This window comes from Prionailurus viverrinus, unplaced genomic scaffold, assembly GCF_022837055.1.
Source record: "Prionailurus viverrinus isolate Anna unplaced genomic scaffold, UM_Priviv_1.0 scaffold_48, whole genome shotgun sequence".
NCBI lineage: Eukaryota > Metazoa > Chordata > Mammalia > Carnivora > Felidae > Prionailurus > Prionailurus viverrinus.
This window is the reverse complement of record NW_025927611.1, coordinates 1662622-1689218: the sequence shown is the minus strand read 5'-3', so window position 1 is coordinate 1689218 and position 26597 is coordinate 1662622. Positions and strand designations below refer to the sequence as shown.

Genomic DNA, 26597 nt, shown 5'->3' with positions numbered 1-26597 from the left:
ATCCATCCATCTATTATCTATCATCTATCTATCCATCCATCCATCTGTATATCTATCTATCTATTCATCCCTGTATCTATCTACCTATCTCTATCTTCCCTCGAAGCATTTCTTCTATCATCTATTGTTCTTGGAGTGTCTAACTGAATATTGCATGCTGTCTCAGTGCCATTATGTCTCCAGGTATCAATGCAGCTAATGACCCTCACCTTCCTCAGAGGTGCAAGTTGCAGCCACACATGATGCAGTGTTTGTAAGACACATGTAGACCACAAGACAGAAGCTGCTCTTGAAAGTTGGCGTCAGAATTGAAGATGGTGAAATTCTTGTTGTACTTCTACCCTCTCGTCGCTATTTTGAAAGTCTAACTGGAATCCTTGGTGGAGATTTTGGTTTTTTTTAAATTATCCTGGCAGAAAACGCATTCAACTTAATTAAGTCTCCTTAATTATACATGAGTATTTGGTGGCAGTTGAAAGCTGAGATGAAATATTCCTTTGGTAAATAAGTATGCAACAGCTGCCAGGTAGGTTATATTTAAATATAAAGATAATTGACAGACTTGAGCAGGGCACAACCTGGGTACTTAATAAACATTTAATTATAATAACGAGCACAGTCTCTTGGAACCGTGGCAGGAGCCTGGACGCACAGGACCCGTGTCCACAAATGTAGGAATTGGAGAAACCACTTGTTTCAAGTAAGTAAAATATGTTAAGTTCATATAATTAATGTAAAAGACGTTAAGTTAAACTAATTCCAGTTTGGTGTGCTGAAATTTTTAACGGTCAACAAGGTTGAGCATGAAGGGTTGAGTGTTAGTTGTATTGAATCATCTCTCTCTGTCTCTCTCTCTCTTTTTTTTATGTTTTCTAGGATTTTATATAACCGGGAGTGTGAAATATTATATATTCTTTTTTGTGGCTTTTTTTTTTACTCAGCGTAATCACTTGGAGATCCCTCCCTGGTGTTGCCTGTGTTATTGACAGTTTGCTCCTTATGGTGGCCGGATGGTATTCTATAGGATTCTAGATATCCCAGAATTGATTTACCCACTCACCTGTGAGGGGATATCTGTATAAAATTGTATTTTCTGGAGTGGATGTTAAGTGTTTAAGAGTATTTATGGTGTTTCCAGGAAGACAAGTAGGGAGGGTAATCAGAGGTCTTGGAGGTGGGTGACCTTTGCTTGGTAGTAAAATGGTAAAATCTCTACGAGTAAGTTTATAAACTTTAAATTTTGCTTTCCCTTTCTTTCTTTCTTTCTTTCTTTCTTTCTTTCTTTCTTTCCTTTTGTTTCTTACTCCCTCCCCCCTCCTTCCCAATCTCTTCCTTCCTTCCTTCCTTCTCTCCTTCCCTCCTTCACTCCCTTCCTTCCTCCTTCCCTCTTTTCTTTCTTTCTCTTTCTTCTTTTCTTTCTTTCTTTCCTTTTGTTTCTTACCCCCTCCCCCCAATCTCTTCCTTCCTCCCCCCTCCCTCCCTCCCTCCCTCCCTTTTCTTTCTTTCTTTCTTTCTTTCTTTCTTTCTTTCTTTCTTTCTCCTTCCTTCCTTCGCTCCTTCCCTCCTTCACTCTCTCCCTTCCTCCTTCCCTCTTTTTTCTTTCTTTCTTTCTTTCTTTCTTTCTTTCTTTCTTTCTTTCTTTCCTTGTTTCTTTCTTTCCTTGTTTGTTTCTTTCTTTCTCCCTTTCAGCTGTTATCCTCCTTGAATGGGATAATGTACCATTGCAGTGAATGAACAAACACTAAAATATTGAAAACCACAGGTGGACCCATACCGTAAGAGTTTTGCCAATTTAGAAACCAGGCTTCTGGTCTCTGAATTTACTTCATAATGGTATCATTGAATGTTTTGTTAGTGGAGTTTTTCTTAGCCGAAAGCAAGTAATGAGTTTTTCTCATCCTGTGAAAAACGTGTGTTTTTTGTATGAATTGTTAGTGGGAAAAAAATAACAGACGTATTTAAATTTTTTTCTTACTGTTGAGTATTCCCTGTTATATTTTATCATAATGACGTTGCCAGAGTCACTGAAGATCAGGCAGGTTGGAGGAAGTTTGGGGATTGATGTGAATGTTTTTAGAAGTCTCTCGGATGCGTGAGGAGACCCAAGGTGATAAAGCCATACTCCACGTGTTCAATTCTTTCCAGAAGGACTCAGTAAAACAAAGCCCTCACAAAACTGTCAACCTCAGTTTTCAGTCTCATATATAAACTAGGGAAAACATAGAAGAGAATCACAGATGGTCTGTTCTCAATCCACAGCTCTGGATGAGAACATCGGAATCTTGCAGGATGAATCAATAGTTTTCGATACCATCCGAGAATGATTTCCTATCAGGCTGCTTCAGTGCAGCTTGCCACGGAGACAGGACCGTGTCATGCCCTGGGGGACACTGGGCGATGTCTGGGAATAACTTTAGTTGTCATGTGCGGAGTGGGGGTTCTCATAGCAGGTGGCGGGTGGAGACCAGAGACACCACTCCTCCCCTCCATGCGAGAGCCACCCAGCCCCAGATGATGCTCTCAGTGCTGACACTGAGAGATCGTGATCCGTGGGGATTTCTTTATGCGTCTCTGCGTTGGCTGCCTTGACTCTCTCTGCTGCAGGGCTTGGCTCTGAGCACAGGGCAAAGAAAGGACTGGAAGGTCTTGGCTAGTGGGTCTTAATTAGAGACAGTGTTTTAATTAGGCTGCAGTTGACTTTATGGGTTGGCCCTAAGCTACAGCCCCACTCCTGGAGCCCACTGGATCCGCGGAAGAGTGGGACAAATCATATGATTATCCCCCGTCCTCCAAAGCATGAGGCCATGTCACCCAGGTAGCATCTGTGTGCCCCTGGATGAAAGGTCCCGTCAAAGTAATTAGTGTTTTGATGTCAGCTGGGGTTGACGAATGCCTCGCAGGATGATCCAGCTTTACCATCAAAAAACCCTAAAGGATCGACGCGTACATCCTCTCTATTTTAAGGAAAAGAGCACAGAATTCCGCAGTAAGAGTGTATGCCGGGTTAATTACCGATGTCACCGCAGCACGATTTCAGCCGGCTTCAGCATGGCATATTTAAAAGCAGTGTGATGGGGCGCCTGGGTGGCTCAGTCGGTGAAGCGTCCGACTTCGGCTCAGGTCATGATCTCGCGGTCCTTGAGTTGGAGCCCCGTGTCGGGCTCTGTGCTGACAGCTCAGAGCCTGGAACCTGCTTCGGAATCTGTGTCTCCCTCTCTGTCTGATCCTCCCCCGTTCATGCTCTGTCTCTCTCTGTCTCAAAAATAAATAAATGTTAAAAAAATTAAAAATAAATAAAAATAAATAAAGGCAGTGTTGCTCTGAACATCCTCACTCCTGCGTGTTGCGCGCTGGCCGAGCGTTTGTCCGGAGTAAGAAATCACAAGCGGTGTGTGATAGCTTATGATATTTTTTTAATCTACTATTTAATGGCCACGTACCCCCACAGAAGCTTTCACTGGCAGCACAAGTGCCCGCTGTTGACCCTGGAGAAATTACTGGAGGTTTGATAGCTGTACGGCCTGGTGATGCTTAAAACGTACCTGTTCCAGTCGCCAAAGAGGCTAAGCCTACAGCGGTGTGCTCATTAATCGTGTCTGTGTGCTGTCAGTTGCCTGTGGACAACCTATGTCTGATTTTTACGGTATCTTTCTCCCTTGTCCGATCTATTGATAGAAAATATTGCAAATGTTTTCTCCTTCTCTGAACATGCCAGTTTCGCTTTGCTGATGGTGTCTCTTGGCACAGGGAAGTTTTCTGCTCCCCCCCCCCCCCCACTCTATTTCTCTCCTCGGGCTGGTGTAATAAATGGTCACAAACTAAGGGCAGGGCTGCTGAGACCCAGGCAGGGAAGGATCACTGAGATCCAGAGCAGGGCTGTGCTCCCTCCACAGGCTCCAGGGGAGGGTCCTTCCTGCCTCTTCCAGCTTCTGGGGCTGCAGACATCCCTGAACTTGTGGGCGCCTCCCTCCCGTGTCTGCCTCTGCCTTCACGTGGCTTCTCTTCTGTGTCTGTCTCCTCTTGTCTCTTACAAGGACACCTGCCCTTGGATTTAGGACCACCCTGATCCAGGATGAGCTCATCTCAGATCCTTCACTTAATCACATCTGCAAAGACCCTATTCCCATATAAGCCCCACCTGAAGGTTCTTCCTTATCAGTACCTGATAACCTCTCTCTCAGTAGGGTATTGATTGGGTACCATGGGTCAGAGAAAACGGGCCACCGCTGAAAGGTGGGGTGTGAGCCTCACCAAATGCCCCAGGAGAGTCAGCTTCTAGAACTGTGTCACTTGAGATCGTCACTGGAGGTCTAAGATGAGAAGGTGAGAACTGCACACACACACACACACACACACGCGCGCACACACGATGGAGAGGCAGAGACCATCCAAATGGGACCTCTCCAATTCACTGGCCTTCGTGAAAGTGTTCAAAACTCTCTCACCACAGCTCTTTCTCCCATAAAACAAAAGTGTCATTAACCCTTCGAGGCAAGCAGGGTGAAATGTTTTAAGGAGCCAATGGGAACATGTGTGTGGAAATGCCTTGGGGATGAGAAAACCCTGTAAACTCTATGGTGGGGTCATTAACCATGATTATATATCATTTTCTTTGGGGGTGGCCCATCAGCCTACAAAACTTCACCCAGCTGGAGCCATCTGAGGGTCTTTGGCGGTGGCGGGGGGGACACACAGGACTCTTCCAGTCTTTGGACTCTTATAAAATCATCATAATTACAGCGGCTAAACATGCCTTCTTGACCTCAATGAGTGGCCAATGTGGCCACGGGTTCATAGTGTTGATCACTGTGCTTTTTAAGGTAGGCATTGATTAGGCACCTTGGGCAGAAAAATGTTCTTTCCTTTTTTTAAAAAAATGTGTATTTATTTTTGAGAGAGCGCGAGCGGAGAGAGGGGCAGAGAGAGAGGGAGACAGAGGATCGGAAGCAGGCTCTGTGCTAACCGCAGTGAACCCTACACGGGGCTCAAACTCACGAACCGTGAGATCACGAGCTGAGCTGAAGCTGGACACTCAACCGACTGAGCCCCCGAGGTGCCCTGAAAAATGTCAGTCAGTGGGTTGATGACTTATTTGTTCTACTGACTCTGGAATGAAGGGTTTTTGTGGCCAGATCATCGTTTGTTGGGAGTCTGCTACGACAAGTGTCCAGAAATGAGTGGGTCACACATGGTGTTTGTCACATTGTCTCTGGTCAAACACGACTTGTTTGCAATTAGGTATAAAGAATCGAGGGGGTGACCGCGTTCACGGGTGGACTCGTCTGCCCATGAGAGAGATATCGCTGTTGCAGCCATGATGTGGCCATTCCGTAAGTGGTAAGTATGCGACCTCGTAAACTGTCATTGTCCTTTGTATCCAGACGGAAGGGTTCGATGCCCCAGTGCTGTTCACCCTCGCTGATGTTAGCTCTGCTTTGTCTGCTTGACACGTGATGAGGGTCATGAGGGGTGTGCCAGGGGCTATGGGTTGATGGCATCCTACAGGGTGGCTTTTCTGAGGAATGCCTACCTTAAGGATGACAGCACGGAGGTGGGGGTTGTACAAGGGCCAAAGTAACAGATTGTTGTAGGGGTTTTAAGGATGTCCATGGAGGAGTGAAGGGTGGGGGGTGGGCAGAGAGAGGAAGCCATGACAGAGTAGCAGAGCACCATTTGCTGAGGCTTGTCAATCATGGTGCAATGGGAGGCCATTGGAATTCTCTAGGCAGCATAGCAACCAGCTTTGTATATTGATAGGGTCGCTGTGCTTGGCTGCATTTTGGTGCAGCCCAAGTGGCAAAACCGGGAAGGGCCAGGCAGGCCATTCAGGAGAGTCTTCGGATATGTGAGTGAGAGACACCATGATTGGCGTGCCATGATTGCTCTGAAAATGGATGGAGGCCAGTGGATTTAAGATATTCTTTTTTGAGGTAGAACTAACAGAAGGTAAAATGGGTCAGATGGAAACTCTGGGGTTGGGGAACCAGCTTCTCGCACCGGAGAATGGTCCTCATCTCAGCTTGTGGGGATTTCGGTCAAAGGCTGTTTGTGCTTTCCTGCCCATAGGGTACCATTCGGCAGTGACAAATGGGTGATTCTACAGCCTAACACTCAGTAGGATATAGAAGTAGATTACATTTCCCCTTTCGGGTGTCAAAAGGATTCCTGATGGTATTTTAAATATATATTTTAATATTTTAAAAAGGACAGGTCAACGTTGAAAAAAAAAAAAGCAAAAGGCTTGACTAGCTGGTGGCTAGCCTCTGATTTTCCATTTTCAGTTTTTGTTTAAATCAATCAAACTATTAGGCCTTGCACTCATGGTTAATTGCTATTAAGTCTTTTTTTTTTTTTAAGTTTTATTTATTTATTTTGAGAGAGAGAGAGAGAGAGAGAGCATGAGTGAGTGTGGGGGAGAGGGGCAGAGAGAGAGAGAGAATCCCAAGCAGGCTTCATACTGTCAGCACAGAGCACAACGTGGGGCTCGATCCTGTGACCCTGGGATCGTGACCTGAGCCGAAATCAAGAGTGGGACTCCCAACAGACAGAGCCACCCCGGTGCCCTTGCACTGTTGGTCTTCTTTAAGGGTTTCCTATCACAAAACCCTGTGTAGCATGATAAGAATTTAAATATCACCAGACATATAAAACTAATTTGAACGTGAGAGTATGTTAACACAAAACATGAGTTTTGGGATGCTTGGGTGGCTCTGTAGTTGAGCGTCCGACTTCGGCCCAGGTCACGATCTCGCTGTTCATGAGTTCGAGACCCGCGACGGGCTCTGTGCTGATGGCTCGGAGCCTGGAGTCTGCTTCTGATTCTGTGTCTCCCTCTCTCTCTGTCCCTCCCCCACTCACGCTCTGTCTCTCTCTCTGTCTCAAAAATAAATAAATGTTAAAAAAAAACACATGACTTTAAAACACAAAACTTGTGGCCTCTGAGCAAGCCCACTCAGGTCCTTGGTGTAGTTGGAATGGGTGAGGAATCACAGTGTTTCATATTTTCAGTTGCCCGACATGTAGACGCGGTTGACAGTCTTCTGTTTGTCACGTCCCCAAACGCCTCCAGGACCTGCTGGCTGTCCATTCACCTCTGGTGCCTGTTTGGGGGCCTGAGCTCAGCGTTGATGACGAGGAACTCGAGGCCCAATATTGTGCTCCTGATGGCGGATGACCTCGGGGTGGGAGATGTCTGTTGCTACGGCAATAACACAGTGAGGTAAGGAGGCCGCCCGTCCCCAGATGGTGACGCCCTGGTCCCTCGACTGCTAGTTGCCCATCTGCTTTCTGTCTATCAGGATTGGTTTCTTCTGGAAATTTCACATCCGCTGAGTCCTATCACCCATGACCGTCCCTACCACATATGACCGCCATATAACAGATACCGCATCTCGTCCCAGGGCCACCATAACAGACAGCACATCCCGCGTGGCCGTCAACAGCACACGTTCATATTATTTGTCCTTGCAACGTGGGTCATGGACCAGTCCTGTATTTTAAGCATAGTTTTGGTCTTCTTAAGGGCAATTTGGGGCCACATGAACACTGTTCCCTAGTCACCTCCTCCAGTCGTGGTTAAGACGGAAGATACTGTCCGGGATTCTTGTGACTGTCAACCAGGCGGTGACTCTATCCACACAAAGTACTGGGAGGTACACACAGACCGTCCCCAACACCGACACTGAGGCTCTTTGGGCGTATCTGAGACCCTCCCCGATCACCCCGCTGTGCGGTTCTGTGAGCAGTATGTCATCAAGACTGGGGACATGCTTTCGTCATGGGAGAGCCTACAGTCTACCGTTCTCCCAAAAGATTTTGGAGACCTTAAAACATCAGACGACCAAAGCGGGCAATAAGGGACCATCCAAAATGTCACAATTTGGTTATTTTTTTTAAGTCACCTTTTCCTAGAAGAATTACAGTAAAATTTAATGTGATCCAAGTTACCCCTTCATTTTGGGAATATAATATAACCAAACGGGCTAAGTTTTGCATGGACAGGCCAACGCGCCCGGGGCGGTAATAGTTGAATTGCACACGCACTTGTGCCTGGAGACATATTCTTGTAAACTCTGTTTTCGTGTCCCTTCTGGGCATCGATGCGTCCCAGCAGGTGGATGGATAGAAGGTTAAAGAGCATGTGTTTTATAAGGTTTGGCGGGAACAGAGTCAGTGGGACTCACACCAGAGTGGGTGGCTTCGAATGTTCTGTGCTTTGCTGAGAATGAGAAACACAGGTGCTGAATCCTCTGTCTGTCTGCCCGCAGCACACCGAATATCGACCGCCTGGCGAGTGAGGGCGTGCGGCTCACCCAGCACCTGGCGGCTGCGTCCGTGTGCACCCCGAGTAGGACTGCCTTCCTGACCGGCCGGTACCCCATCAGATCAGGTGCAGGAACTCAACAGTCTTGTCTTTCTCTCGTGCTTCCTTCTTATTTGTTTATTGTTCGCTCCTCCTCGTAAGGATTCTCGAGATTGGTCATTTATGGGATTAAGAATCTCAGTGCAAATGGGGATCATGTTTTTATACCTGCAGAGTTTACACAGCCGAGTGTCTTGACAAGTGCCTCCCAGGCTGCCCCATTGTGCACATCCAGTGGCTGGGTTTGGCGAGCAGTGCCCCAGCTCCTTGTCCAAGTTTCGGACTCAGCAAGAACATAGCCAACCTTTTATGATGGAGAAGTTCCCAATGTTTCTTGCCCCTAACTTTCAGCAACAATAGTTTAGGAAAGGTGCCAGGCTGAAAATAAAACCAAGATCGAGCTTTTGAACAAAGGGATATAGTGTCCACCCGTCTTCATGAGAGTAATGGTGGTGGACCTTCATGAGATGTTTTCACCCCTCAGATTTGGCAGAAATCAAGGCTCTTGTTTTTTTTAAAGACTTTTATTTTAAAGTTTATTTATTGATTTTGAAAGAGAGAGAGAGAGAGAGAGAGAGAGAGAGAGAGAGAGCAGGAGGGTCAGAGAGAGAGGGAGAGAGAGAATCACAAGCAGGCTCTGTGTTGGCAGTGTAGAGCCCGACATGGGGCTCGAACTCACAAACCGGGAGATCATGAGCTGAGGTGAAATCAAGAGTCAGATGCTTAACCGACTGAGCCGCCCAGGCGCCCTGAGAAATCAGGACTCTGGGTACTGATGATGTGAAAATGAGTTTTCTGAACCTTTTGAGGGAGCAAGTCAACGGGGGAAATAATATTAAATGTCCGTCGGTAGGAAGTGATCAAGCCAATCGTGTGGAACCCAGTGCATCTTTAAAATGGTAGACAAATCTTCTAACACGTGGACCCTGAGCGTGCTGCAAGATGTTTTTTGTTAGATGGGGAAAGCAACCTGAAAACGCAGAGCAGAGGTCGTGCACAATGGAATAGAGCTCCGTCATTGTCCTGGAAAAGCAGCTGGTCACGCCGGCCGCCTCTGAGAGGGGAGCTGGCGTGGCTGAGGGCTCGGCAGGATGGAGATGTTTTTAAGCTCTTTTAGGTGTTGAGTGTCGCGTCGTGTGAATGGCGCCCATCAAACTTTTGTACACACACCAAGATGTAAACAGATATCTACATTTAACGAGAAGATGTAACCACTTTCCTTGCAAATGACAGGCATGCTTTTTGCCTTCTAGGATTTGCAAAAGGCATCGTTTCGAATGTACCCGTTGCTCTTGGGAAGGGAAAAACAAAGCTGTAGGTTGGATCACAAGGCTATTGAAACATATATTGATTTTTTGTTATTGATCGTGCACATTGGTACCTTTTATTTGTAGGTGATCGTTGTGACGTAAGTAGGACGTACCTCAAGGCGCATGTGTTTTAGTGGTTGAGATGCAAGGAACAGTTCAGTGAGCTTTGGAAGCCCCTAAGGGCCCGTAAAGCATCCGCAGAAAGTTGTCCTGGAACGTGTTCCTAAAAACGCAGCGTTTCTGAGTCAGGACTCAGGAGGAAGGGTGTGCCCAGCAGAGGAAATGACACGCTCAGGTAACGCAGTCACGCATGAGTGTGTGGAGAAGGAGGTGGCCACACCGATAATCAAAAGACTGTGCAGTCTACACCCCAGACTTAGATTTGTGTTAATGGGTACCAGACGGACAGTCATGAGGTTTGACCAGTGGAGGGGTGGAGGTTGGAAGGGTTGTTGAGAAGGTGACTGAGATGATGCATGGAGACTGGCTGGTGTATGCCATACAGCCCAGTGGAAGCTGTGCTCCGAAGCTATGATAGATATCCCTAGCGTTTACCGGGACAGAATTATCAGGACTGGACATTGGATAGGGCAGAACAGGGTAGGGTGTGTGACAAAGAGGCTAGGAAAGGAATTTGTGCGTTGGGTGGCTGGGGGCATCATGGCATCCTTGGCTGAGGTTGGTTTGAAGTCACATGACTGTGGACTGGTGTGTTGGTCAGGCCAAGATTGGGATTCGTCGCTATAGAGATCTCCAGATAGGACGTAAAGTTCAGAGGAAGGTCTGGAGGAGAGCGGGCTTCTCACCGTGTAGAAAGACGTGATGAGGGGCACCGGGGTGGCTCAGTCCGTTAAGCATCCTACTTCGGCTCAGGTCGTGATCTCACGGTTCGTGAGTTTGAGTCCTGCATGGGGGTCTGTGCTGATGGCTCGGAGCCTGGAGCCTGTTTCCGATTCTGTGTCTCCCTCTCTCGCTGCCCCTCCCCCGTTCCTGCTCTGTCTCTCTCTGTCCCAAAAATAAATAAAACATTAAAAAACGTCTTAAAAAGAAATATGAGATCAAAGTTGAGAATCGAGGTCCAGCGACGTCACCCAGAGTCACGTGGACAGTTACATTTGAACCTCGAACAATCAGTGAATAAATTTTCAGCACAGATACGCCCCGCACAATGTTTGGGGCATGTGTATGTACTGAACAGTCCTGCACGGTTAATATGAGATCCCATTGTGACCGGGCATGCTTTCCGGAGCTGGGGATCCTGATGACAAGACAGCAGGTGCATGTGACAAATGTGAGGCTTAGCTAAGTAGACGCAAAGAAAGCACGTACACTTGGGGAAAGAACAGCGTTGGGGAGACGCTTGAAGGAAAGGGCTATGAGCCCTGGGGTTTCTCGTGTCACCACGCGGCCTGTATATGTCGCCTGCTCTCTGCTTCTGTGACTTTAGGGATGGCGTCTCCCTTCAACCTGAACCGCGTCCTTACCTGGCTCGGAGGCTCGGGCGGTCTGCCCACCAACGAAACCACGTTCGCCAAGCTGCTACAACATCGGGGCTATCGCACGGGACTCATAGGTACGGGCTGTGGACACGTGGGGACGCCCGTCCCCTGGCAATGGGGCTCAGCCCTCCCAGGGGACGTCCGCTGGGTGCACGCCAGCTGACTTCTGGGTGGCAGGAGACACGCGGGGAAGGAGTCAGATGCACGATTTCTCAGGACCTTTCCGGAGTCCAGAGCAGGGTATTGGGGGAGTCAGCGGCAGGAACAACAGCTTGTAGATTCTTATCCCTAAGATGGGATATTCTGTGTGTGTGTTGGGGGCGGGGAGATGCTAGTTTTATGACATCATTAGTAGCCGGGAAGTGAGTGCACTTTTATTTATTTTTTTATTTGAAAGGTTATTTATTTATTTTGAGAGAGAGAGAGAGAGAGAGTTGGGGAGCGGGGGGAGGAACACAGAAAGAGAGAGAGATTCCCAAGCAGGTTCCACGCTGTCCGCACAGGGTGCAACACAGGGCTCGAACTCACAAACTGTGAGATCATGACCTGAGCCGAAAGCAGGAGTCAGATGCTTAGCCCACTGGGCCACCCAGGCGCCCGAGTGAGTGCATTTTTAAATATGTCCTGTTCAACCAAAAGCATGAATGGTGACCAAGTTACTACATTTGACCCTTGAACGATGAGGCTCTTACGGGCACCAACCCCCCTCACAGCTGATAATCCACATACAGCTTCTAACTCCCCACCCCAACCCCGCGCACCAAACTTAACTACTAATAGCTTGCTATTGACCGGAAGCCTTACCGATAACACAAACAATTGATGAACACATATTTGTAAGTTATATATAGTATATACTGTGTTCTTACAACAGAGTAAGCTAAAGAGAAGATATTTGCAAGTTGTAGATAGTGTATATTGTGCTCTTATAACAAAGTAAGGTAAAGACAAGAAATTGGGGCTACGAAGTCTGTTTATACGGGTTGTTTGATATCTTACGCCCTTTTGGGGAGACCCATGACACTGTGACTGCATCCCATCAAGTTTTTTTTCCGTGGAATTTCCATCCAGTGCACTATTCCCCCAACAAGAGATGAGCCAAGAAGATGCCACCTGCTCCCTGTATGCAGTCTCTTCAGGCTTCTTCGAGGATCTCGGCTGCCCTCGCTTGAAGCAGTCAAATAAAAAAAAACAATGACCCTGGTTCCCCCGTATGTGACCTGTAGTGCAATCATCCCTCAATGCACCCCAATGGGCACCGTGTGGACGGAGACCTTGTACGCGATCTTTCAGGAATATTCTAGGGCACGGCCAAACCTGAGTTCCCATTCAGCTGTGTCGTTTTTAATTAACATGACCTGAGGCCTGTTAATACGAGGGTGAATTTCTCACTGGCAGTAAGGGGTCTGGAGTGGGTTGAGTATAGTCACGTGAGTAAATGAATGAGCATGTATGTGAGCCATGTAGTAGGTGCTCAATAAAAGGAACGGGGACCAGCACCCGAGTCCTTTTCCTCGTGGCTCCCTTATGATCGTTACTCAGGGCTCTTGGACCAGATCTTTGTGTAGAATTCTGGTTCCCTTTCGGGGGCATGGAACAAAGGAGTGAGATTACAGCATCTGGGGGCAAACCCACAGCGAGCAGCTCGGAGGAAGGCAGAAAACACCCAGCACATGCGATCTGGCTTTCCGGCTCCTTCCAGACCCCTGGGAAGGGTCTGATGGAGAAGGTGGCTGTGTTGGTGGGAAATACGGGAACCCATGGGTTCTACAGACGGACGGATGTCCTGGCGCCCTGGTGACGCTGTGTGTCCCCTGCAGGCAAATGGCACCAGGGCTTGAGCTGCGCCTCTCGGAACGACCACTGTTACCACCCGCTCAACCACGGCTTCGACTACTTCTACGGGCTGCCCTTTGGCTTGCTCAGTGACTGCCAGGCGTCCAGGACCCCCGAGCTGCACCGCTGGCTGCGAATAAAGCTGTGGATGTCCACGGCGGCCCTCGGCCTCGTGCCCGTCCTGCTGCTTGTCCCCAAATACGCCCGCTGGTTCCCCGTGCCCTGGAAGGTCCTCCTGGCCCTGGGCCTGCTGGCCTTCCTCTTCTTCCTGTCCTGGTACTCCAGCTACGGGTTCACGAGACGCTGGAACTGTATCCTGATGAGAAATCATGACATCGTCCAGCAGCCCATGCGCGAGGAGCGGGTAACCTCCCTCCTGCTCAAGGAGGCCCTCGCCTTTATCGACAGGTATGCGGCCCCCGCCGGCCGGACTTCCTGCTTGGGGCTCTGGTTTGCACGGCACAGACGTTGGCTTTGTCTTGGGGACGCGGGCCTGTGCGTGTGCGCACGTCTGTCTGTGACATTTGCAACAGACCAGACTCTCTCCTTAGAATAAGATTGAGGGGCGCCTGGGCGGCTCAGTCGCGGGAGCCCCCCGCCTTTGGCTCAGGTCATGATCTCACGGTCCCTGAGTGTGAACCTCACGTTGGGATCCGTGCTGACAGCATAGAGCCTGCTTGGGATTCTCTCTCTCTCTCTCCCCGTCTCTCTCTGCTCCTCCCCTGCTCTCTCTCTGAAAATAAACTTTAAAAATTAAAAAAAATAATAACAATAAAATTGAGAGTTAAATTTCCTGCCAATTTTAAACACCGAAATGGCCAAGAGCTATATTTTGCTCGCTCTTGTTCATGCAAAACTGCCTCCATATGGATTGGTGTCTAAATGGATTCGAGCTTGCGGATGGCTGCTGATTTTGCTTCTTCTCAGAAACAGCCTGGAAACGCCTCCCTGTCCGTGAAAGATGGGGACGTGATTCAATTTCCAGATATGTCGTCTGAGGTTTTATATGCTCAGTACAAGCTCCCTTCTAGATGGGGAATGGGGGTCTAGATGGGAGACGAGATTAACCCCTGACAACGGAGCCTCCTTCACTCCTATGCCTGCATGACCCCCACGTTCGTTCTTTGCCCTAACACAGCAGTCAGAACATAGTCACTCAGCCCAGCTTTCACTCAGCCCAAGGGCTGTCCTTGAGAGAACGCACCTCATGTCTATGCACTTCACCCTGTATAATGCCCGCTTGTAAGAGTATGTGAAGGGGCAATTTGAAATGGCTGCATGTGATGTTAAAATGCAGAACACAAGAAACAACATGGATTGGCATCCTCTCTTGCGACCTGTGATGCTGTGCCAGCAGCCTCATGGCTCAAAGTTAATGCCAAAGCTCCAGCCATCACGTCTATGTTCCAGACAGCAATTGGGGAGAAAGAGGAGGAGGAGGAGGAGGAGGAGGAGGAGGAGGGAGTGAAGAACTCTTTGTTCCGAAGTCAGAACTCACTCACTATTTTGTTGCCAGTGCAAATGTTCCCATATTGTTTATTCCTACCCACGGTCAGTCTTTCCGCCATACTTTTTGTTACTCCCGTGAGTGGCATTGATGACTGAAGTACTCGCACAACATGTATCCACTGTTGCAAGACTTTTCAACCTCTGCAGCGTCATAGCCAAGTGAAGAAAACGCCTTTGTCTGTGGCGATAACTCAGTTAATGTTCCACCCGTTAGGTATAAACGCGGCCCCTTCCTCCTCTTCGTGTCCTTTCTGCACGTGCACACCCCACTGATCACCAAAGAGAAGTTTGTGGGGCACAGTAAATACGGGCTCTATGGAGATAACGTCGAAGAAATGGACTGGATGGTGGGTGAGTATTGAGGAACACGGGGTTTCTGGTAACGGGTGGGCCCTTGCATATGTTGGGGCCGCCGAGAAATGTTTGTTCCTGTGAACAGAATTCAAATCTGGCCCGTTGGTGCAGCAGAATCAGTGAGTATTCCCCCAAGAAAGCGGTCACGATGACGAATGTGGGGCTTTCTGTCTTGAAGACAGAGACGAAATTAGTAAAGTTACTAAAGGATACTGTCCTTCCCCGTTATTCTTATTAGTTTGTTTTATGAGAAGTGCTTAGAAATGTAGGAGGGAATTCTAAACCGAAGCCATTCGATTCAAAGCTATACGATCAATACACAGAATAAGACAAATGGAATGAATGACAAGGAGGGAAGTTTACTTTTGAATTTTTTTTGCATTTATTTATGTATTTATTTTATTTTTGAGACACAGAGAGGGACAGGGCGTGAGCGGGGAAGGGGCAAAGAGAGAGGGAGACCCAGAATCGAAGCAGGCTCCAGGCTCTGAGCTGCCAGGACAGAGCCTGACACGGGGCCCAAACTCATGAACCTTGAGATCATGATCTGAGCCAAAGTTGGATGCTTAACCACCTGAGCCACGCTGGCGCCCCTGGGGTATTTTACTGTTGAAACACAGTACAATTTTCTCCCCCTCTACTTGAAGCTTGAAAACTATTCTGTGCAGACTGCCTACACTGATAGTCACAGAGTTTGAAATGTGTTTTAAAATATATTCAAAGTTCCTTAAATACGAAAATGTTACTCTATTTAATATTTACTCAATATCTATTTATATTTAATACCTATTTAATATCTATTTAATATTGATTTAACTTAGTATCCATTAATTTAGTATCTATTCAATTTATATTTAATATCTATTAATTGTATACTTAATGTATTTAATATCTATTTCATATCTATTAATATTAAATTATATATTTAATATCTATGAAATAAATATAATATATATCTATTAATATATAATATATCTATTAATATTTATTTAATATCTATTAATATATATTACTCTTTAATAGCTATTCAGATTAATATCTATTTAATATCTATTAATTTTAATTTAATATCTATTAATATCTATTTATTTAGTACCTATGAATATTAAATCAACTAAGTATGCAATTAACTTAAGTGTTCAATATTTAATATCTAATAGTCATTATTTATGAATATCTATTTATTTAATATCTATTTAATATCTATCAATATTAATACATTTGATGTATTTAATATCTATGAATCAACAGTGTATCATTATGTTATTATAAATCTATCCATGCAACTGAAACATTAATGTGCATATATGTATGGATACATGATTTATATATGTCTCTGTGCATAGTACAATATATATATATATTTTAAATTTCCTGGCAGATGTACACAAACACTGAAACTTATTGAGAGTTGCTACAAGTAAAGCCAAGCTGTAGGCTGATAACTTAGTGTCATTGCAACATTGTGGTTTATTTCCTTGATGTGTTTTATCCTTCAGGATACTCTCCTTGCAAACAAGGCATTTCTATCTTAAGTCCAAGACCAGTTTTTTCTATCTTAAGTCCAAGACCATTTCTATCTTAAGTCCAAGACCCGAAGGGGCAGAGTTCGCCACTAACAGATAATTAAGTTTATTCTGCCGTCTATGTTAACTCTGCGTTACAGGTTCCTTGTAAACGCTATTAATTGCATTTAGTTCCGGGGCTCATCCTATGTATGTGGGAGAAATGCCGAGTAAGCATTTCCCTGCACGACACCTGCCAATTACATTGCTGTATTTTTCCCTTCAGGGATTAAAACAGATTTTTTTTTTTTAATGTTTATTTTTGAGAGAGACAGAGGGAGTGTGAGCAGGGGAGAGGCAGAGAGAGAGGGAGGCACAGAATGGGAAGCAGGCTCCAGGCTCTGAGCTGTCAGACCCCTATGTGGGGCTCAAACCCACGCACCGTGAGATCATGACCTGAGCCGAAGTTGGATGCTTAACCGAGGGAGCCACCCAAGCGCCCTTCCCTTCATGGCTTTTGAAAAGCGCATCAAAAACAGAGGCAGGTCAAAAACCAGAGAGGCGTCTTGTGTGTGTGTGTGTGTGTGTGTGTGTGTGTGTCTAGTTGACAATATGATGACACAACTTAAGATCATTTCCTAAGTTATTAACTTTCTCAAGAAGCCATAATAACGTTACAGTAAGAATGACATAGAGAGTGAATGTCCTAAAATGTCCAGGGTTCGGGAACATTTTAGACTCTGTATTCAAGCAAACTTGACCTTAAAAAAATACTTCAGACACGGTATTCTTGCAGTCTTTCCTCATATCTTGTCTTATATTTATGATTATGCTGTTGCCATTTGCACATACATATGGACACAGACATCTCTACGTTTTATACCTTGCATACACATAGGCTTACATGGATATATTTCCAAAAAATAGCAGGATTTGCATCGGTTTCATTTACTTTGTATGCTAAACACGAGAGCCAGCTGCAGTGAGAACCGGAACCTTATCTATAATTATTCTTTTACCACAAAGCATTATCATCTTTATCTAACAAAATCAGGGCTTTCAGGGTTGCCTGGGTGGCTCAGTCGGTTAAGCGTCCGACTTCGGCTCAGGTCATGATCTCCTGGTCCACGAGTTCGAGCCCCGCGTCGGACTCTGTGCTGACAGCCCAGAGCCTGGAGCCTGCTTGGGATTCTCTGTCTCCCTCTCTCTGACCCTCCCCGTTCATGCTCTGTCTCTCTCTGTCTCAAAAATAAATAAACGTTAAAAAAAATTAAAAAACAAACAAAATCAGGGCTTTCAAATATATTGATTTCTAGCTACAAGGTTTCTAAAAAAAAAAAAGGCCAATGGGGCTTCGGAAACAAACCGCTTTTCAACAACGAAACAGAAAGGTTAACGAGTTTATGTTTCAAGGAGTTTTCTTTGCAGTTAGCCACGTTGTCTTTGCATGTTTGAGTAGAACAGGAATGTGGCCGGGGAAGGGGCTCCTGCTGGACAGCAGGACCGAGGTGAGACCTACAGAAGCCCAGGGCTGATGTCCAGCTGGGATCACAAATTAAGTCAACATCGTGTGGAATGTGGCTTTCCATCTGTTTGTTTCAAACACTCGTTTGTCTTCTTACGAGAGTGTCCACACTCAACACACAATGTTTGCCGAGTCTGGGAGGATGTTAATTATTGTCGGAGGCTTAGGACCTGCGGGTTGGGTGCCACCTTCAGAGAGCCGTGGGGACAGTACATCCTGGTGGGGGGTGGGGGACCGTGCTGCTCTCTGGCACAAGGGTACGACTTTGCTTCTTTATTCCTGCAAATGTCAGTGTTTCATCTGTTATCTCTTTTGTATTAGTGATTGTAAGGCTCTTCTAACGGCCAGACTTCATATTTACTGTCTATTAAAACTTTTGTCTTGGCTGTTTGATCCTTGAGCGATGATAGTATTGTGTCTACATAGTAGTTCATATGTTCTCATACACTCTATGTGTATACGTCATGTATTTATAGAATATAGTGTGTGTGCATATCATTACATAATTTCTAAAATAAATATATTACATGTTATATTTGATATATCATACATTATACTTAATATATGTTATATAAAATCATTTATTGTGTACTACATGATATATTAAATGTATATAAAATTGCACAGTACAGAAAACATTATCCATCAATATTACATAAATAACTAATATATAATACTATCATATATAGTTATCAAACACTATACAATATTTTAATATATATGTTACTTACATTATATATTATATACATTGTATATGTTACTAATATATCATTATATAAAATATTATATGCTTAATATAACATTTTAACATATTTTAAATTATAACTTTTATAGTTATACATATTTCCTCATATCTACATATCATATATTATATACCATTGTATGAACTTCATAATATAAAAAGCATATAGGATTATAATCCATAAATTATACTTTCATATATTTACATACACATAATATGTTTATCATATAGTATATGTTGTGGATTACAATTTATTATAATTTAAAACATTATGATATATGAAGCATCTTTTATCTTTATTAAATATATTTATTATTATGTTATTATATATAATAAGTTATTCCTGCTATATATTTACTATTTATTATATAGTTATATGGAATATATATTTATATACATACATGACATATTACATATAATGTCAAACATATGTAATAAGTAATTATAAATATATAAAGCCCAATTTTATGTTATATGCTACTTAGCATATATATTCTATGCTATATAGCATGTATTTATGTATCCACTCTTAACTATCCTTACATATACTACCCATGTATTAGAGTATATAACAGTGATTTATTATATATTATTACAACGTATACAATAAAATAACCCTTAGTTACACTGTTACGCTAACAAGTGCCTGATAATAAGCACCTCATGGAGATGACCGTGGTCACACTGAAAGTTGAGACCTTCCTGTCCGCACCTGCACCAGGTAGGATCCTGGAGGCCCTGGACCGGGAGCGCCTGTCCAATCACACGCTGGTGTACTTCACGTCGGACAACGGGGGTCGCCTGGAGGTGCAGGAAGGCGGGGCCCAGCTGGGCGGCTCCAACGGCGTCTACAAAGGTGATGTGCGGAGAATCCGCATGTTTTATTTTAATGCCCGAGTAGCGTCTACTTAACTTTGCATGCACGCGTGTTCATTTGCAAACTCGGTTTGGAGATCTTTGTGTGAGTGACACTCTCATGTGAAACTAGATGGGAAAAGGTGCAAGTTTGGGGGCTATTTCTGGGAATTGAAGACAGAAGTGCCCGAAGTAAGGAAAGCCTCTTGAGTGGAAATGCACAGGGTCTCTGTGACTATCGAAAGCTGGTCTCTCAGGCTTGCAGTCTAGGCATTTGGAGCTTGATGACTGTGGGATGGGGCGTCCTGGTCCCTGTAGGGCATTGAATAGCGTCTCTAGTTCCCACCCAGCACATGCCAAGGGCGGTTAACACTCCCCTCCCCAGCAAAATAGTGACAACCAAACGCGTCTCCAGACATTACCCAGTGTCCCCCAGGGCCACAGTCCTCTCTATCTGAGAATGACTTACTCTAGAATAATACTCACTTGAGTACCCAAAATCAGGTCTTAATGAGATAAAATTGATCATGTTATCAGTAGGCTTCAAACACTGTGAAACAAAGAGGAAAGGAATTAATGATCTAGCACGGGGGCCTTCCTCCTCATTGAGGGAGTTCTTTTGCCTGTCTTTGATGTGTGCCATGCTGGGTTATTCAGTAGCTCTCCTGAGCCTGCCCTTACAGATCTGCAAAGTGGGGCCAACAAAAAGAATAGTCTTGCTGTTTGCTACTCCTCTCCTAACACTCCGAACCCCAATCAAAACAAAGTGAAAGCGTGTCCAAGTTGTCATCTTTACAAAAATCAGAGCTTTACGATTTCCTTGTACTTCATGAAACAATTTAGGATAGATAGGTAGATGATTGATAGATAGATATATGGAGAGATACATGGATGGATGGATGGATGGATGGATGGATAGATAGATGTTGCATGGATGGATGGATGGATGGATGGATGGATATATGGATGGATGAATGGATGGATAGACAGACAGACAGATATGATGGATGGATGGATGGATGGATGGATGGTTGGATGCATGGATAGATAGATGGATAGATAGATAGATAGATGTTGGATTGATGGATGGATGGATGGATAGATAGATGTTGTATCAATGGATGGATGGATGGATGGATAGATGGATGAATGTATGGATAGACAGACAGACAGATATGATGGATGGATGGATGGTTGGATGTATTGATGGTTGGATAGATAGATAGATAGATAGATAGATAGATAGACAGATGTTGGATGGATGGATGGATGAATGGATGGATGGTTGGATGTATTGATGGTTGGATAGATAGATAGATAGATAGATAGATGTTGGATGGATGGATGGATGGATGGATAGATGGATGGATGAATAGATGGATACACAGACAGATATGATGGATGGATGGATGGATGGATGGATGGATGGATGATTGGATGCATGGATGGATAGATAGATAGATAGATGTTGGATGGATGGATGGATGGATGGATAGATGGATGGATGAATAGATGGATACACAGACAGATATGATGGATGGATGGATGGATGGATGGATGGATGGATGGTTGGATGCATGGATGGATAGATAGATAGATAGATAGATAGATAGATGTTGGATGGATGGATGGTTGGATGGGTGGATAGATGGATGGATGAATAGATGGATACACAGACAGATATGATGGATGGATAGATGGATAGATAGATGTTGGATCAATGGATGGATGGATGGATGGATGGATAGATGGATGAATGTATGGATAGACAGACAGACAGATGATGGATGGATGGATGGATGGATGGATAGATAGATAGATGTTGGATGCATGGATGGATGAATGGATGGATGGTTGGATGGATTGATGGTTGGATAGATAGATAGATAGATAGATAGATAGATGTTGGATGGATGGATGGATGGTTGGATGGATTGATGGTTGGACGCATGGATAGATAGATAGATAGATAGATAGATATGATAGGTAGATGATACATTGACAGATCAATAGGTTGATCAGTCGGTTGGTTGATAGATATTAGAAGATAGATAGGACAGATACACTATACATTGTAACTGCCAACAAGTGACCTCCTAAAAGTATCCATCTTTTCTGGACGGTCATGTCAACTTGCTGTAGGCATACTGTCAATTAGCGTAGACTAAATTGGAGCCAATCCTAGGGAAAAAGTTATGTAGTAAACGTAAGTCACTCTATATGTGCCATCAAGTGAGATGTCACTATTAAATTATATTCACATTGCTTGTGTGTGTGTGTGTGTGGGGGGGGTTGTGTGTGCACAAGACCATCACTCTGAAAAGTACCTTCTGATATCTCTGAAAGAGACATGGCCGAATTGTTGTCGAGCAGTTTTACCTTCGGAACCAGTGTCCGGCTCACCAGGAGGGGCTGAGTCCATTTGGCACACAAATTTGCGTGTCCTGGGCAGACGATTAATTTTGTTGTAGGTGCCTTACACTTGCCAGGCATTAAATACGACCATGTATATGTCAAGGTGGGTTTATGTTTGCTTTTTTTGTTCATTGTTTATCCATATATAAAACAAACATAAATTCAGTTCAGAGAGCTGGTTAAGTTTTCCATAAAGAATGGTGCTGTAGACTGGGGGTGGGAGTGGGGGCTTTGAACACTGACAAGACCAGTATCTTGGACCCTAAATGTTTTCCCATTTAGTGTTTTCCTCACTTCTACATAGAGAGACACTGTCTTGTGTTTTCTTTGTAATTTGTACCGTCAGAGTAACATACATGGAAAAGGTGTTCCGTGAATGTTTCATGTTTGTTCTACTTTGGAAGAATTTCCTTTACCCAGCCCAGAGAACCTCATTTTTTTTTCTCTTAAAGCTCACAGAATGTTCTCTTTTCTCATATTATTGAAACTCTATGGCAATCATTGTCATCAGAAAATAATAGCACTGTATTAGGACAGCACTTGCCTCACAAGTAGAGTTTCAACTGCTTGGAAACAAGAATTTGGCAAGTGACAGAAAACATTCCATCTAGACGTAATTTCCAACTGAGTGGAGAAATATGATTGACTTGAATTCATCCTTGGCTTTCATCTTTGGTTTTAGGTGGCAAAGGAATGGGCGGATGGGAGGGGGGCATTCGTGTCCCAGGAATATTCCGGTGGCCGACGGTCCTGGAGGCTGGGAAAGTGATTGACGAACCAACAAGCCTAATGGACATTTATCCGACACTGTCTTATGTAGGTGGAGGTATACTGCCCCAGGACAGGTATGGAAACGGTATTTGCGCCTAACCTTGGCAGATATATTTGACAGGCACTTGGATGTGTTAGAAAATGTTCTATGTGTATGTGTGGTATATCACTTAATTTTAAATATTCCGTTAAGATGGGCAGACATCTTTCTCCCCTTAGTGGGTGGTGGGTGGATGGATGTTTCCCGATTAGGACACGTTCTACTTTGTCTCTCCTACGCGTATGCAGACACAGGCTTGGCTGTCCTCATGGGTGGGGTGGACTCTCATTCACTTTTATATCCACCACATCGTCCAGACCATTAAGCAGATATTTATTAGGTGAATGACTGAATACAAGTGCATTTGTGTCAACATACGAATGAGGCTGTACTTATCTATGGGCTTTAAGATGAAGAGACGTGGTCCATGCTGTAGTGGTTTAATTCCATGTGTGGGGACTGGTATCTGCTCATCTGAGGGGGGGATGCTCTTGAATCAAATGAGTGTCAGGAGCTCAATTTTCTAATCCATGACGCTCATTCATACTGTCTTCCAAGTATCAGAATAGTATCTCCAGCCACTCACCTCTCCCACTGTCTTAGAAACTGTGTGACATTTCCTCGTTTTTCTTTTGTGGTGGTTGTTGTTACTGGTATATCATGGGTGAAGATGTGTAGTGAGGCTTAAAGTCCTTTCTTCTTCTTCTTCTTCTTCTTCTTCTTCTTCTTCTTCTTCTTCGTCTTTCTCTTCATCTTTGTCCTCCCCCTCCTCCTTCCCTTCCTCTCCTTCTCCTTCTTCTCCTTGTCCTCCCCCTTCCCCTTCCCCTTCTCTTCCTCTTGTCTTAAGATGTGTGATGAAACCGTGCCCCTCTCACCGCATTCTGCATCTCTCCTTCTCTCCAAAGAGTGATTGATGGCCGGAATCTAATGCCCTTGCTGGAAGGCAGGGTATCCCACTCAGACCATGAGTTCCTCTTCCACTACTGTGGGGTCTACCTGCACACAGCCAGGTGGCATCAGAAGGACTGTAAGTATGGAGATGGCAGGAGTGTGGGGACACAATGAGAACACAGCCCCGTTCCCTTTCCCTCTTGGGGGAAGTTGTACCACGTACACACAGCGCCCAGCTGTTTGAGGTTCTTTTTCCTTGGGGAAGTTAATTATAAGCAGCCATTGTACTGCGGTAGGATTTTACAGGTGTATGTAAGCTCATGTGCACGAATATGCCAGAGACAGAGAGAGAATATGAATGCTCACAACTAAGGACAGTGAAGTAATTAGCAACAGGGAGTAAGCTCTGCAGTGTAACCCACACGACTGTCCTGTCCCCTTCCAATGAACTGTCTCTGCCTTATCTTCGCGCTAGATGATTCATGAAAACAAATGTAAATTAACAAAAGATACCCATTTCCTTACATCTGTAGGAAAAGCTCTATCAAAGGCAGTTGGATAAATTTCCAGAATCCTTACGTGATGGGAATTAACTTAATAAATTTCCAGAATTCTTACGTGATGGGAATTAACTTAATAAAGTTCCAGAATTCTTACGTGATGGGAATTAACTTAATCTGCAGAAAAGATAAAAATTTTCTCCCATGAGACCTATCACGTGGTGTGACCCATTCTTCATGTCAGTGTGGACTAATCACCCACATAAAACAAGAACAAACTGACAAAAACCTCTTTCTTCTAGCTTCTCTATATTTAGGGACATGTTCAATGGTGAGTAACGAAAGAAAAACAGCACCCCCCCCACCAACAGCAAAACTTCCTAAACTTAATGATGGAGGGTTAAACAAATAGAATTTTACTTATATTTTCATAATCAAGATTTCAGAAGTTGGAAGCACAGAGGTGGTACAATGTTCAACACCATCTGGGGGAAGGGTAAAGTCAGGTGATTGATTAGGAGCGCATATCTTTTCTGTAAAACCTCAGCTCACAGACTTCTATGAAAGTTTCATTGAGCGGACGCTGAGAAATGCTTATGATGTTTTCTGTCTAAAATCGATCTCTGGAAATAGAACTGCCAACCACTGATACAGGAAGAAAGAAAGGAAAGAATGAAAGATAAAAGAAAGAAGGACAGACAGATGGAGAAGGAATAGAACAAGGAATGATTGACCTTGCCAGATGACCTTTGTCAATTTCAGACCTGAAAGTGGCATTTAGCTTTAGAATTTTGGGGTGCCTGGCTGCCTCAGTTGGTTGAGAGTCCAACTCTTGATTTTGGCACAGGTCATGATCTTGGGGTTGTGGGATCGAGCCCCACATCAGGCTCTGCACTGAGCATGGAGCCTGTTTGAGATTTTCTCTCTCCCTCAACCCCTCCCCCCACTCATGTTCTCGCTCTCTTTCTCAAATAAAAAGAGGAGAAAGAAAAGAAAAGAAAAGAAAAGAAAAGAAAAGAGAGGTACCTGGGTTGTTCAGTCAATTAAGCATCCAACTTCCTCTCAGGTCATGATCTCGTGGTCCATGAGTTCAAGCCCCACATCAGGCTCTGTGCTGATAGCTCAGATACTGGATCCTGCTTTGGATTCCGTGTCTCCCTCTCTCTCTGCTCCTCCCCTGCTCACGCTCTGTCTCTCTCACTCTCAAAACTGAATAAATGTTAAACAAATTTTTTAAATAAAAAAAGACAAGAATAAAAGAAAAGAAAAGAAAAGAAAAGAAAAGAAAAGAGGAAAGGAAAGACAGGACAAGACAAGACAAGAAAAGAAAAAAGAAAAGGAAACTTTCCATTTTGCCTATGGCAAGTCAGAGCAAAGTAGTGATCAGACTCACAACTTCTGGAATTATAGCAGCCATTCAGGTAATAACTATTATTTCCACATGCCCTTGTGATAAGGTAAAAAGTTTTCAAATTTGCAGCAAAGTTGTGTGCTGTTCTCACAGTTGAGGAAATGCTACAATTGCTAAGTAACTCTGTGCACAGGATGGTTGATTGTTGGCGAAAACATTTGAGAAATAGGTTTCCATGGAATGAGTCCTAAAGTGATAACAACTATGGCACTTTCAACAGAGCTCTGTTTTCCAGGTGCAACGGTATGGAAGGTCCATTATGTGACTCCCAAATTCTCCCCGGACGGAGCTGATGCCTGCTATGGAAGTGGAATATGTTCATGTTCTGGAGATGTCACCTACCATGATCCTCCACTGCTCTTTGACATCTCAAGAGACCCTTCTGAGGCTCGGCCTCTTAGCCCTGACAATGAAGCCTTATTTGACTCAGTGGTCAAGAAAATTGAGGCGGCCATAAAAGAACATCGCAGGACTCTCACACCTGTCCCACAGCAGTTCTCTGTGTTCAACACCATTTGGAAACCGTGGCTGCAGCCCTGCTGTGGGACTTTCCCTTTTTGTGGGTGTGACAAAGAAGATGACATCCTCTCTACGGCTTGGTGAGCAGCAAGGGGCCACTTGTTACCAACCACCAACACACTGTTACAGACTTCATGGAAGCAGCTCTCAGCTGATTCCTCCTTTCCTTGTGAGATGAATAATTATGCCCTCCGCCATTTTTTTTAACCCTCAGATTTCAGTTCTTTCTTCAAGTCACATCCGGGAGCTTGACGAAGTGAAAATGGATCTGGACACCAGCGCCCCTGGAGTACAGAACTTGTGTCATATCTTTATATAATCGTGTCATTGTTCAAGCAAAAAGGTAGACCTAGGAAACCTTCTGCAGATTCTTATGGATCCATGGCGCTTAGGAGATGGTGAGAAATGGTCAGACGGATGGCATCGTTTTTACGTAGTTGTGGTAGAAACTTCCACTTGGGGATCTTAAATCCAGATGACTTATTTTTGTAACCAGTCATTTCGTTTCAGCCTGAAGCAGATGGTGTTCATGACAGTGGAAGTGGTCCCACAC

The 26597-nt window shown here is 44.6% G+C and overlaps 1 protein-coding gene across 1 annotated transcript; it reads left to right on the top strand.

Annotated features, from left to right (window-relative positions):
* Window positions 1-5314: 5314 nt before the first annotated feature.
* ARSH (arylsulfatase family member H) lies at window positions 5315-26128 on the top strand. The gene is made up of 10 exons (XM_047847377.1): window positions 5315-5337; window positions 7070-7219; window positions 8268-8389; window positions 11120-11245; window positions 12992-13415; window positions 14731-14867; window positions 19364-19498; window positions 22595-22757; window positions 23629-23750; window positions 25761-26128. Exons 1-10 carry the CDS (start codon window positions 5315-5317, stop codon window positions 26126-26128), a joined length of 1770 nt encoding a protein of 589 aa, XP_047703333.1.
* The last annotated feature ends 469 nt before the right edge of the window (window positions 26129-26597 follow it).

Coding starts and splice junctions, on each gene's coding strand:
- ARSH (XM_047847377.1), top strand. CDS start 5,315: ATGATGTGGCCATTCCGTAAGTG. Junction 8,390..11,119: donor CCGGTACCCCATCAGATCAG/GTGCAGGAACTC, acceptor CTGTGACTTTAG/GGATGGCGTCTCCCTTCAAC. Junction 13,416..14,730: donor GCCCTCGCCTTTATCGACAG/GTATGCGGCCCC, acceptor TCCACCCGTTAG/GTATAAACGCGGCCCCTTCC.